This window comes from Mastacembelus armatus, chromosome 13 (genome assembly GCF_900324485.2).
Source record: "Mastacembelus armatus chromosome 13, fMasArm1.2, whole genome shotgun sequence".
Taxonomy (NCBI): Eukaryota; Metazoa; Chordata; class Actinopteri; order Synbranchiformes; family Mastacembelidae; genus Mastacembelus; species Mastacembelus armatus.
Genome location: NC_046645.1, coordinates 11,221,651 through 11,235,219, shown reverse-complemented (window position 1 = coordinate 11,235,219; position 13,569 = coordinate 11,221,651). Strand labels below are relative to the sequence as shown.

The window sequence follows — 13,569 nt, the reverse complement described above, 5'->3', positions numbered from 1 at the left end:
CACACACACACATATACATATACATGTAGTTGCCTAGGAAATGAAGAGCACAGAGAAATTCACACACACCCCTCTTTGTTTCTCCGCTTCACTCAGCCAGTAATTTGAATGGAGTAAATCATCATTATGTTTGGGAAGGTGATTGATGGCCGGTCTCAATGGTTTGACCACCCATTCTATTTAGAACGGCAGGTCAGTCGGCCAGTTAAGGATCCGACTTCTATTGTGGCCATCTGACAACTCTATTTATCATCACAGGGTCTGCATCCTGCTGCTGTCCTAAGGCACAGACTGCTTTATGTGGTATTTTGTGTACAGCAAATGTGGGGAAATTGTAAATGTCCCAGTAGGATTGGCAATATGATGATACTGTATGTATCCATATAATGTATGATCATATAAAATTGTCAAATGTCAGAGGTTCACACTCTGGTATCTCTTCTTTTATTAACGTGGGCATATGAACTCACAATGGGGAATTTTGCAAATCAATGAGCAGAACTGCTTTACAGCCATACTGAATTTTTGTAAGATTTTGACATGAATGTGATAATGAACCTTGATTCATCAAATATGTGCTGCATTCACCAAAAAAAGAGATGTGTCTTATTATATTATTTAGTTCATTTACCAAAAAATGGCTCAGTGTACAATATGTAATTGTGAGGCACTGGACATATTTCTCAAAGTAACAGAAATGTTTGATTCCTACAATTATGTTTGACACAAGAGATTAACAGATTATTATACTTTATGGTGTACAGGTGGATTTAGATTTCACCCACTGTATTGTCTATGATTGTACATGCTTTAATGATATTTTCCCACAGTTACTGTGTTCACATTCATTAATTTACTTTACAACACTAATTGAAGTGATACATGCACATATCTGGAGTTTCATTAGGATAAGAATAAGTGTCTCATGAAGTTGCCATGTTTGCTCTGTGCTCAGAGTGCTGGAGATTACTGGAGTGTCACTGAAGAGTCTTTCCTTAACTAGCTTCATCTTGTCTTCATTAGCAGCTTCGCAAACTTGCACACCAACATAAACAGAATTGGGCAAATATCTTGTGTTCCCCACATGTTGCCTACATGACCACCACAGCCTGGACATGTACTCACATTAGTCTAGATGTATAATCACTATAGGTTGGCGTAACCCCTTTTCACACAATCATCAATAAATGTAAAACAATTAGTTAATGAGTTTTGTGGTGCAATGTAGCCAAATGACCTCTTCAGATTGGGATGTAGCACATATTAAGCATGTGTGGAGATTCATGTAAGTCTGTGATTGATCAGGAAAAACATGGTTTTCTGATATTATTAAAATCATCTATATTCAAGTCTGAATAGGACAAAGAGAAGCCCTGACTCTTCAAACAGACATTAATCGGTTGATAAATGTTTTCAGTTTTCTATTTTCCCTTAAATGTAAAGGTGAAAATCAGGGGTACACCCTGAACAGGTCACCAGTCCATCACAGGGTCACATAGAGACAAACAACCACACACACTCACACTCATTGTTATGGACAATTTAGAGTCACCAATCAACCTGACATACATGTTTTTGGACTGTGGGAGGAAACCAGAGTACCTGGAGTAAACCCACGCAAGCACAAGGAGAACATGCAAACTCCACACAGAAAGGCCTCTGATGGGTTTTGAGCTGGGAACATTCTTGTTGTGAGGCAACAGTGCTAACCTCCAAGCCACTGTGCTACTGGATTGGGTCTATTTATCTGAAAAAGACATGACATAGTGAGAGACCTGGATGTTGAGTCTTGTCTGGCCTCTTGTAACCCAGGCAGGACATTTCCCATCTGTAGGTCTGGCCTTGTACCACAGTCATGTTTCTGATGCTTCATTTTCTGTCGTCTTGTTTGGACTCAGTCTTATTTCAAGGTGAGCTGCAAAGAGAGTGGGTGAGAGAAAAAGCGAGAGGGAGAGAGAGAAAGAGCATGAATCCTCCAAGGTCACTTATGGTGTCTCGCCGTTAGAGTTGGTGAGTTCCTGACAAGGCAGAGACAGTTTCAATTTCTCACCAACTGTCAGGAACTCCCTGTTTTTTAAATGCCTGTGAGACAGATATAAGCAGAGGGACTATCTGAGGGGCTTTCTTTTCTCCAGCCTTATCTCTCTGTCAGTAATGGGCCTTTGGTGATTCCTGCCAGATAGCTGCTGTGGATGGACTGCTAGGCAGGCAGATAGAGCAAAGCTTTCTCAGATACTGTGGATCTAGACCGGGCTGTTTTTTTTTCCGCATGCCCCTCAGTGATTGGTAACTCTAGTTGAATGGCAGTATAGCAGACAGCACACCTCTGATTTTGGGTGTTGCATGGTGAACTTTCTTTGACCGCATCCTCAATCAAAAGTAGAGTAAAAAAATCACCTTCTTCTTCCAGGTGTGATGAAGACATGGATCAGGGAGCTTTGATGTGGCAGATCACAGACATCTCCATCTGGCCCTCCTGACTCCGAGCTTGTTGTAGCTTTTATTGCTTCGTGAAACAGTTCACCAAGGGGAAGGATGCTATGTCAAAACTGTTTTTAAAGGCTTTGACGTTAAAGGGGAATTGAAACTTCAAAGAAGCAAACTGTGTGAGAGCCTGTATGTGTGCAAGCGGGACCTAAGCAACACTGGCCTCCTGTTGACAAGTTAATGATAAGTTAATTGCCTGGTAAGCATATGAACATATTCTCTCCCAAATAAAACCCTCAAAAGTAGCTTATCCTCCTTAAAGGCATCCACTAGGTTACGTCCATAACCACACACTTCACTGTGACCAATTAATGTTTGGGGAACTGGGGAGGAAAAGCAGAGGGGAGGAGTGGAAGCACTGATAAGACAGTTGAAAGCAGTGGTGGGAGTGGTAGAAATAGAAGTCTGGACTCCTGCTGGCTCCTCTTCGGGGAGCTACCCCCATAGTGCTGTCCCTTCTATAGTGCGAGGAGCAGCTTAGCCAGGGGTCTTTGAAGTACTGTTCTGTTATTACATGGATGAACTCCTTTTGTGCTACTATTATACATTCAACACAGCGTATCTGACGACAGCTTCCATACTTTAAAAAGCTGCAAATGTAGGCTGCACCCGACCAGCCGCACGGAGCAGCAGAGAAAAGTTGCGACTCTATGTGAGATTCAGAACAACATCACTGGAGTACAATGCAGCACTTTCTGTATTTCCAAATGTTTGGCTTACCGCTCAAGGGACACGGATCCAATTCCTAATCATAACAATTGTGCTGTAGATGCTTTGCAGTATGTTTTGCTCACACTGTGGATGAGACTGGTTTATTACTGACATTTAACTTGCGCAGTATGTAAATTACCAGCTGCTGTAAGAGGAAACAGAAAAGTAACATGAAGATTTCATGCCAGGCTGGTGTTAACCCCTCTTCAGCTCTGACACTGCAGCTGCCATCTGTGTGTGTGTGTGTGTGTGTGTGTGTGTGCGTGTGTGTGTGCGCGCGCGTGCGCGCGTGTGTGTGCGTGTGTGTGCTTACTATGGTGTTTTCATCCAGCCAGAACAATTTAAAATGTAATGCAAAATCAAATGAAATACAAATACGCAAAACTAGTTGAATAGCAAAAGAGAGTGACTTATATTTATACCATAATATGATGATATGTTAACCAGTAAATCTCATAATTCTCACAATTTCTCAAAGCTCAAGGTGAGATCTTTAAAAATATCTTTTTTTTCCCCTGTCCAATGGCACCTAACCCACAGATTAAATACAGTCCAATCAAACTGAAATAAATTTTCTCTGGTGAAGTGTATAATGGTCGGTCTTGGTTGACAGCGTGTCAGGGAAGTGTTGATTATGGTCTTTTTTTTTTTTTCTTTTTTTTTTTTTTGAGGTGGTGTTGTACTTGGTCCCATTAGTGAGAGGTGTTATTTTATTCCTGAATATAAAGTGCAGGCTACTTGTAAAGCAGTATGTCAGTAGTGTTAATGGACTTTACTGGTGTGTAGATTGCTGGAGAAATTTTGAGCACCTCTGAGCCCTGTGGGGGATCAGTACCTCTCTGTTAATCTAATGTAGAAGTCTCCAAGCGGTATGGGATATTTTATGTGTAGATGTTTGATGATCAGCTTCCCCTTTGTGGCTGATTTTATATAAGACCACCGTAAAGTGTTTTTGTACAAGAAAAGTGTATTTGTTATTATATTTATTTATTTATTAAATGTATTTACTGTGATGGACTCGTGACCTGTCCAGGGTGTACCCCTGCCTTTCACCCAAAGAGAGCTGGGATAGGCTCCAGCAGATCCCTGTGACTCTGGTTAGGAATAAGTGGGTATAGATGATGGATGGATGGATGGATGGATGGATGGATGGATGGATGGATGGATGGATGGATATACTTATTTATTATTAGTATAACAGCTCGTCCTGATTGAGTGGACTTGTTTCAAACATGTTTCCTGTGGCCCCTAGGTGACCCAATCTCAAATTATGTTGCAGGACTGTTGCTTTGGATTGCATAGGATTGTACAGGGGCACCAATAAACTGGTAATTCGGTGCCTTTGCTTTGGATGTGATGATAGATGTAACAACAGGAGTGGGGGGGGGTCCTTATTAAAATATCTGGTGCACTAAATGTGTGATGGGAAACGGGTGTCTGGAAATATTCTAATCTGAGAACACCAGAAGTATGTTTAATAATTCAACCAGATACTTTCCTTTCGCTTTTCTCTTCATCTCTCTCTCTCCCCTCGCTCCGTCTGCCATTTGCAAGGTCAGTGGGTGCAGAAGGTTGGGCTTTAGTTGTGTTCTGTCGTCGTCACTTTCTCCTCGGAGCTGCAGGCTGCGACAGGGAAACCGGCTTATATAGTGAGAGACGCCACAAACACAGGATACCGGAGCCAGGCGCGGAGCCGCAGCATGTTTGTTTTGCTCTTGGTCTCAAGTCTTGTTTCTGGCTTAGTAACTGGCTGACAAAGGCCGCCCGGTTGTGTGAAAGCTCTGAAACGTGCGCAAGCCCACAATTTAAGGGGACGCACTTTACTCAGAGCCTATTCATTTTCCAGCTGACGTTGCCAAGTGCTGGTTGGGCATCTCTCTGTGTGCCGGGGAGGAAAGGAGAGAAGCGGCACTGACCTACTGGGATTTTAAGCCATCCATGTTATTATTTTTTTTTCCTATCAGGACTCCAGACTCCGGTTGGCGCATCTGTGGACAGACTACTCAGAGCGATGACTGTACTGAATTATCTACCGGCTTTCTGTCATTTCTCCAGCGAAGCCCTCCCTTAGAATAAAGCTGCTGTGAAACAAGACAGCACCTTCACCGTTCTCTTTAACAGCTGGGATTTACACTTTACCATGTCTTGAGACAGGAGGGGAAGCTACAGAGATGATGACAGTGAGTATCGGCTCCTCCAAATGGCACTGCTGCTGTTGGACCCAGGCTACTTTTAGCTCTTCTCTCGGGGCGGCTTTATTCACGCAGCCGGTGACTTTAATTTTGACCGATAATAGTGTGTCGACTGTGTGTGTGTGTGTGTGTGTGCGTGTGTGTGTGAGGGGAGGAGGGGGGTGGGGGGTCAGTGTGGTCACAGCTGTAGGGGCTTTCATGCGCCGTGTCTTAGTGTGATGCTGGGCGTCTCTGTCACCACTGTTGCCGGGGGGATATCAGGTTCTCCTGGGACTTTTTTGTTGGAACATTACATCATTAGAGTATAGCCTATGAATGACTCTGCAAATTGAAGAAACGCACGCGTATTATATCCACTTGATTATAACCTGAATTACGCGTATTTTTCAATCCCCCACCCTTAACCCCACCACCCCCCACCCTTTTTAAAATAAACGATAGTCTGTGTTTTACCAGATGCAATTATACAACTGTCGAGCGTGCACAAATTCCACTTGGAGTGCGCTCGATGCACGCAAGGACTGGGCGTATGCGATGATGCCCCTTGTAAGCCATCTAGAGAACGACGGGCAGAGTTGTGAGGGCAGACTCTGACATAAATTAAAGCACCCCCCCCCCCCCCCCCCCCCCCCACCCCCCCAGCGCTCGCCCGGTGTGGGGATCGGCGCAGCTGTAAATTTGCATGTATTTTGTTGGCCAAATCCAGCCTGTATGGTCCGCCTGCGCTTCGGTTAATCCCACCGCGGATCAGCTTTACCGCTCCAGCCTCCTGTCTTGCAGCGCCTTCCTGCCTCTCTCTCTCTCTCTCTCTCTCTCTCTCTCTCTTACTCTCTCTCTCTCACACACACACATACACACACTTTAAATGATTAGATTATTTTCATAGGGTGAGATGTGAGCATCTTGTTTGACACGGTAATATCTGGAAACCAAGCGTGCTTCCAGAAAAGGATCGGGGACCGAGATTTTGGAAAAAAAAAAAACGCGATCGTGTAGTGGTCTTCCTACTTTGGAGAGGAAAACCCGCCCGGTTCTTGAATCCGGGCTTTTTTTTTTTTTTATAGAACTCAAAAGGGGTGACAAACCCGAGATGACAGACGCTTGTTCGCACATAACAGGGACTGGTGAGCGTGTACTGAGCCAGCGCGTTTGATGAGCACGTCGGTAGGTTGTTTTCCCCTGTACCGATGAGAAAATATGAGAACACATGCTATAGATTGTAAACCTTATTCTCATAATCGTGATCGCTGTCATTTTGCTGTAAAACACCCAGTATACGCCTTTTTTCAGACTATTAGGCCACAGCAGGGCTGGTAATGTTGTGCCCTTAAGTCCTCCTCCGTGAGTTGTAAACCCATGAGGGCATCTCGAGTTGTTTTTTTTTTGTTTGTTTGTTTGTTTGTTTTGTTTTCATACCAAGAACCCAGAGATTTGTTTAAAATGATCTTTTACATGTTATTCCTGCCCAGACTGATTAATAACAAGGAGAAGAGTGATCATACATTCTGGTGCTGGTGTAGTTCCTGAGTGAGTACTATAATTATGAAATGTAAGAGGATTTTAATAACATTGTTTTTGTCTTCTCTAATGACAACTTGGCTTTTGTGGGCCCTTTTGAGGAGTCACTCCTGCTGCAGCAGCAGCAGCAGCAGCAGCTTCACTTCTATCCTCCTTGACTTTTGATGGAGAAGTTCCTCAGCACAGAGTGGTTTGTGTGCATCTGGTCTTCAAGATGCTGAGTCACATTGCTTTGCCCAACATAGATGTTTTCTGCATTGTCCTTTTTTTTTTACACCCACAGCTGTGTGGCCATAACTCAAGACAGCTTGTTATAATTAGGGTAATAGTGGATATAATACAGTCTCTCCCTCTTGAGTCTCGTGTAAGAGGCAACGCCGTTGTAAGTCATCGTGGTCTTAACCAGTGCTCAGCAATCTTCATAATTAATTTATTTTCCAGAGCAACTCATAATGTGGATCACGTAGGATTGTGTCGTTAATTTCTCTTTTCCCTGAGAGAAATTTTGCTGCTCCGTGCTTTTCATTAACTTTTAAAAGTGGTGTGAGGCGCTATAATAATATCTTCCTGTAGAGAAAAGACTGATAACTCCGCAGGAGAAGGCTCTGGTTAGGTGGAGCTCTGTGGTAGGGTTGTAAACAACGCGGACATTTTCATTAGCTGTGAACTAATCAGTCAGGTGGTGATTGAGGCTCTACGGGAGCAACACAGTCAAGGTTAGACAACAACTCTGGACTCATCTGTCCATGTCACAGATTGTATTATTGACATGTCGGTGTCACTTACTCTCAGCCCTCCAGTAACAACCTGTTTTGTCCCTGTAGCGCCGTGCAGATGTAGCTGTGGGTGGTGGGATAGGATTTTGACACATCCAGCCACATGGACTCCGCCTTCACAGAGTCAAGTGTTGCAAGAGACCACACAAATGCACATTTACCAATACAGAGGAATGTAAAAGGAATGAGATTATCTGGTTAGCACAGTGCAGGAAAACTGGGAAGCTATGGAGCAGTGCAGTTGGAAGGGAGAAAACAAGAAAACAAAGTCCAACAGAGACTGAATGCAAAAAGTCTGTGGCAAAAGGAAGTTCCTGCAGGAAGTTCTTTGTGGTTGCCAGTTTTTAACCGCAACTCTGGTGTGACTAATCTAAGTCTTCACACTTCCCTTAATTCTCTTAATTTTTCTCTTTTCCTTCCTCCTTCCCGTTCTCTCTGTTCACTCTGTCCAACCTGCAGTATGTCAAACTGTTGTTCTATGTGTCTCATTGTTTTTTTTTTGTTGTTGTTTGTTTCTTTGTTTCTTTGTTGCTACAGGATTACAGGGAGGATGGCATGGACCTGGGGAGTGATGCATCCAGTCGCTCCAGCTCAGAGTCCAATTCCAACAAGGTTACACCTTGTTCCCCTTCTCTTGACTTGGCCACTTTGGAGGACTACAAATCCTCCCCTTCTCTGGACCTGGTCACCTTAGAGGACTATGAGGAGGACGAGGACTATCAAGAGTATAAGAAGAAGGTGATAGAGGAGTGGGAGAGTGAATACGGAGAGGACTACACCCCTCCACAGCCTCATGGTCCGGAGCAAGACAGAGGAGGGACTGTGGGGGTTGACGGCCTTGGCTGCAGGAAGACACAAAACAGTCGCAGCCTCGCTGAAGAATTCCAGGATGTAAAGACCATCCCGCCCCTCCCGGCCCCCGGCAGACGCACTACCACCTCAGTTGCTGCCGTCCCTGAGGAACTGAAACAAAATGGCAATATGATTTTACCCAGGAGCAACCAGCTCCACTCCCCCACTTCAACACAGGGGGGCACGGGGACTTCCAAGCCCAGCCACCACAGCTCCAGTCAAAGCAGGGGGAGCCGCAGTGGTGGTGGGGGTGGTGGAGGTGGAGGAGGAAGCAGTGGAGGTACCATGGGACGAATGGGAGGATACAGAGAGGAGGAGGAGGAGGACGGTGTAGAGGAGGAGCCCCTGCCCACCATGGACTGGGCAGCTCTGGAGAGGCACCTGGCAGGGCTTCAGTGCAGAGAGCAGGAGAACCAGAACCTCAACCACAACCAGAACCACAACATGGGCAAAACTAATTACACCTCAGTAAGTCTGCAATGATTTCTTGTTTTAGAGCTTTTCTGCTTATTTATGTCCAAGGTTATTTTAAACATCATTTTTCTTAGTTTTCCCATGCACTAGTCATCTGTTGTAATTCAGTGGTTTTCCATGTCAGATAGACCCTGGAAACATGGGGTTAGGTTAGCTTAGAGAAAGGAAGAGGGATTAGTTCACTAATGTAGCGCTAAGCTATGTGGCCCAGCAACTGACCTGACCATCCTGGAAGTCTGCACAGCTGGAGGTAAGTGCAGGCTTCAGGGTACAGCGAGAGAACAGGGATTCATTACATCTTACTGCAGATTCAGAGAGTCATCAACAAGAAGAACTAATTCAGAAAAGCTCTTTACAGGACCACGGTCAAAGCAGGTCACGAACCAGATATGGTAACTTTCATAAAATCCACAAATGTCACATGTCATTGTTACTCTGGAGTAAAACATTTTCAGCAGATAATTGTTCATGTTTTATGACGGTAGACGCAATATTTGCAGCAAAGATTCACAACTGGCCTTCGAAACCAGCGACTGTGTAACATAGTTTCAACAAATGTGTATGTTCTTTGTCGAGGCCACGTCATATTTCTACCAGAAGAGGTCAGTGTTGCATTGACTTTGTGCAGGGAGCTAGCTGCTGCAGGCCTTTGATGGTACACCAGCAGCCCCCAGTGCTAGGCACAGATTTCACTTACAGTCTCATGACATCACTCAGTTGAACTCACAGTCCAGATCAGACTCTGTGGCTTATTGTTAGCTGGAGGGTCCACAAGGGTGTAGCTTTAAAAATGTTTAGGGAGGAGCAGGAGAAATCTGCTTACAGCAGCCACAGATTCAGTGCAGATGCCTCTGTCATGGAACAAAAGCAAAGGGCTGGTTGGTGTGATTTGTGTTCTCTTTTGGTAATGCAAGCACCAAAACCTTTTTTCCTCAGTGGACACAGACAATGGCTGTAGCCATTGCCATTGTGAGTGTGTTTTGTGTCTTTGTTTGTCTGTCCTGGAGGCCCCTTCTGTCTCCCTGAGGCATGCCAGGAATGCAGTGGGAGATGTGGGGGATAAGAGGAAGGAAAGAGAGAGGAAAGGATGGGAAGATGTTATCTTCAGGCCCAGGCGGTTCAGGGTCACATGGCTCATGTGTTTGTGTCAATGTGCATTACCTGCTGTCCATCTTAAACAAGAAGGTCACTGGTTCACTTTAGTTTGAGGAAAGTCGTCCCCCCCCGGCCCCTACCCCAGGCAGTGGGCTCTGATATAGTGAAGCTGGGGTGAAGAAATTCTCTCTGAAGAGCCTCTGCCGCTTAATGTGGTCACTAGCTCCGGAATGTGCACACGCACACAAACGCATACATTTACAGACATCCTTCTTGGCATAGACGTTCTTGGTTTCTGCAGGTGTCTTACATGTGTGGACATGGAGGTAGACCAGACCTGGTGTGTTAAAAAGAGATAGCCTAGTCCAGATCGTGATAAAGTGCCTCAGCTTCCAGCTAACTCTTCCATTATTATTACTTGGAAAAACAAGTCTTAGAAAAACCGGTCTTAGATTTCAACAGCCTTGTGTAGATAAGAAATTGAAATTAGCTGTATAATCCCACCTGATCTAAAAGAGAAATAACTGTAAAGACCATCATATGGATTAAATCAGTACAGCCCATTACTGAACTGACAGGGTTTTTGTCCTGTTGATTTCCTTGTTCCTATCTATGAGTTTTCACAAATGTCACTGCCAGTATTGACTCTGTGCTAACCTGCTAAGAAGAGCACACAAGCAGTCAAGTGGCAATTTAAGAACTCGGACACTGCAACTAGACAGTCTCCATCTCTTTCTATGTCAGGGGGAATCTGAACTTCTTAATTCTTAACATATGCAAGACACCCTGGAGGAAAAGGGGGCTGTTGCTTTTAAAATGTTGTTAAATATTTAGATGTCCACTCAAGCGGGACCCACCAGCGAGACGGTGCATGTATGGAGGGGTCTGTCTGTCTGGTTGCCGGGTTCCGGTGGGACAGAGATATTCATGCTTCGGTAGAGCTTCAAAAGCATCTGTGCTTTCAGAAACACAGAACACAGTGAAGCTGATAATCTGCAGCGGTCTCTAAGTGCCCTGAGACGGGACTAGCTACTCTGCAGCAGCGTGTACAAAAACATATATAAAATGTTCAGTCAATTACCAGACCAGTCTTTGCTGCATACTGGCTGTCCTATTCATATCTCTATAGCAACAGTCTCCTTTGCCTTTCTTTGTATTGTCTGGTACAGGACAGAGCTAAATTACACCACAGGAGAGTTTGTCTTTGAAAAATGTATAGAAACATTTATTCCCTTAAATACTTTAAAACACACTTGACAGAAGTATTTTCTTTTTCACTTCATGCCAACTTGTGGATTTACAGAAAATGTTATCTGCTGTCAAAAGCTTCAGTTATTCTGTATTTTGCTGCTTCCACAGCTCAGTTTAGTATGAATGAAGAAGTCATGTTGTTGCAGCTGTGTTTAGTTAGGGTGTGGTTTCAGGCTGCCACAATTTTAGCGTCTGCCTGCAGGCTGTGGGTGTTGGGTCAGGAGAATTCATAAGAATGAGGCGCATGCTGACCTGTTTGTAATTTGCTTCTAATGAACTCTGGAGGCACGTGGCAGAGAGTGGCCCATAGGGACCTGTAGTACGCCAGTGGTAACAGTACCTCTAACCCTCTATTATACTCTGCACCCTGAAAAGAAAACAATAATATTATTCTTCCGAGCCGGTCTGGAGGTGAAAAAGGCAGAGACGGGGTCACATCCGTTCTCAGAACGTACCTGAGTGTTTTCTAAGGTGCATTCTTCTGCTGCTCTATGCCTACAGGCTACTTCTTTTTCAAACTCAGAGTACACACACCCAGACTTATTCACACAATTTAAAAACACCCCATGGGCAAACTGTAGCTATAAAGATACAGCCTGTGCTAAAAATCTGCAGAGCTCTCTCTCTCTCTTACGTACACACACCCTCATTCCTGCTGAACTTTTCTTAATCATGCCAGAATATTTCTTGCATATGTGAGTGCATCATTTCATGTCAGACGCTAAGCAAAAATTGTGAAGATTCAAATAGATTCACACACTGACTCAGTAATACCTCAGGGTAGGTGTTTAATACATGTTACATTTATTCATACAGTATAATACATAGGTTGTGCTGACATGTTCCCTTCATACATTTTAAAAAACCTCAGTGCATGTGACAACAGTGATTACTCCACAGCTTGCTATCTTGTAATTTAACTCTGCAGGACTGTCTCCTCAATCATTTTTACTGCTGTAAAGATGAACTCCCACACATCTGGATCAGCATACTGTGAAAACAGTTGGATGTGTTCTTTAACAGTGGAGGAGCTTTGTCAAGTCCCTGATGACATAAAATTTTTGTAAGAAAAAAACGTGTCAAAATTTGTACACATTGAGGTCAGAAAGAAAGTGTTGGATTAGAGGTTGTCTCACTAGGAAGTCAAAGTCAGGATGGTGGGCTCTGTCCCATTCATTTTCACCATCTTTAAATCTGTCTGCAAATATAATGCAAAAATGCAAAAACTGCTTTTTACAGATTTCTAAATGTTATATCGCTAAACTGTTAGGACAGACGTGACAGCTAACTTTTCCAGCTGCCAGAGAAAGTAACAGGTCGATGAACATCTACAAAATAGGAAAGTGTTACTCAGGCACATCATATAAACAGTAAAAAGGGCTAAGAGCCAAGTTACAGTGTGGAGTGGTCTGCTCAAAAAAAAAAAAATTATGTGGAATTATGTGGAAAATAAACAGATGAGAAAGAAGCATAGAGAAGTCAGAGAAAAGAGCAAAGATAGAATGAGGTTGCACTGTTTCTGTCCCTCTGCTCTGGGCTATGTGATTATGTACAAGTTCAGCAGCTGAGCACGCCACCCTCTACTAAGAACCTAAGTACTACCTTCACCCAGTCCTCAGACTGTGCCACGTAGAGAGAGGGAGAGAGAGAGAGGGAGGGCGAGGATAGGCAAAGGAAGAAATTGTAGGTTTTGTGAAGTCTGGGGCATGGTTAGAGTGGATATAAATAGCTACACACAGTGAATGTCAAGCAGGCACACTAGAGTTAGGTCAAAAAGCAGGGAAGCCTGAAAAGAGATATCACTTGACGAAAGAACCCGTGGAGGAGCAAAGGAGGCGCGAGGAGGAATGTGGGTTATGAGTTATGGTTTCATTGGAAAGGGTGGTGAGCCAAAAAAGTGAGGGAAGTTTAGACAGTCTATACACACACACACACACACGTGTGCGTGCGAGCGTGCGTGAGTGCGTGCGTGCGTGCGTGTGTGTGTGTAGGAAGTAGAACATATGGGGGCAGGACTTTGACCAGGTGTGGAGAATGCCTTTTGAAGCCCCTGGTGTCTGGTTCAGCCCTCAAGCTTTAACCACAGCTCTTCTTGTTTGTGTGTGTGTGCACGGTACCAGCTGAAACACGCCTGGCCCTCTGCACACCAAATCTCATTCACACACACATACATTCTCTCTCTCTCTCTCTTTCTCTCTCTCTCTCTCTCTCTC

The 13,569-nt window shown here is 44.2% G+C and overlaps 1 protein-coding gene across 4 annotated transcripts in view; it reads left to right on the top strand.

The window, feature by feature from the left end:
* schip1 (schwannomin interacting protein 1) overlaps positions 1-13,569 on the top strand; it is a 187,647-nt gene that overhangs the window by 144,260 nt on the left and 29,818 nt on the right. Inside the window, exons 1-2 of one of the 4 annotated variants that reach the window (XM_026330374.1) lie at positions 4,834-5,378; positions 8,222-9,004. In XM_026330374.1, coding sequence (XP_026186159.1) covers positions 5,370-5,378; positions 8,222-9,004 — 792 coding nt within the window. In that variant the 5' untranslated portion in view covers positions 4,834-5,369. Of the gene's footprint in view, positions 1-4,833; positions 5,379-6,299; positions 6,555-7,769; positions 8,044-8,221; positions 9,005-13,569 lie in introns of those variants that run through there. The other 3 variants (XM_026330364.1, XM_026330356.1, XM_026330347.2) reach the window with 3 other exon arrangements.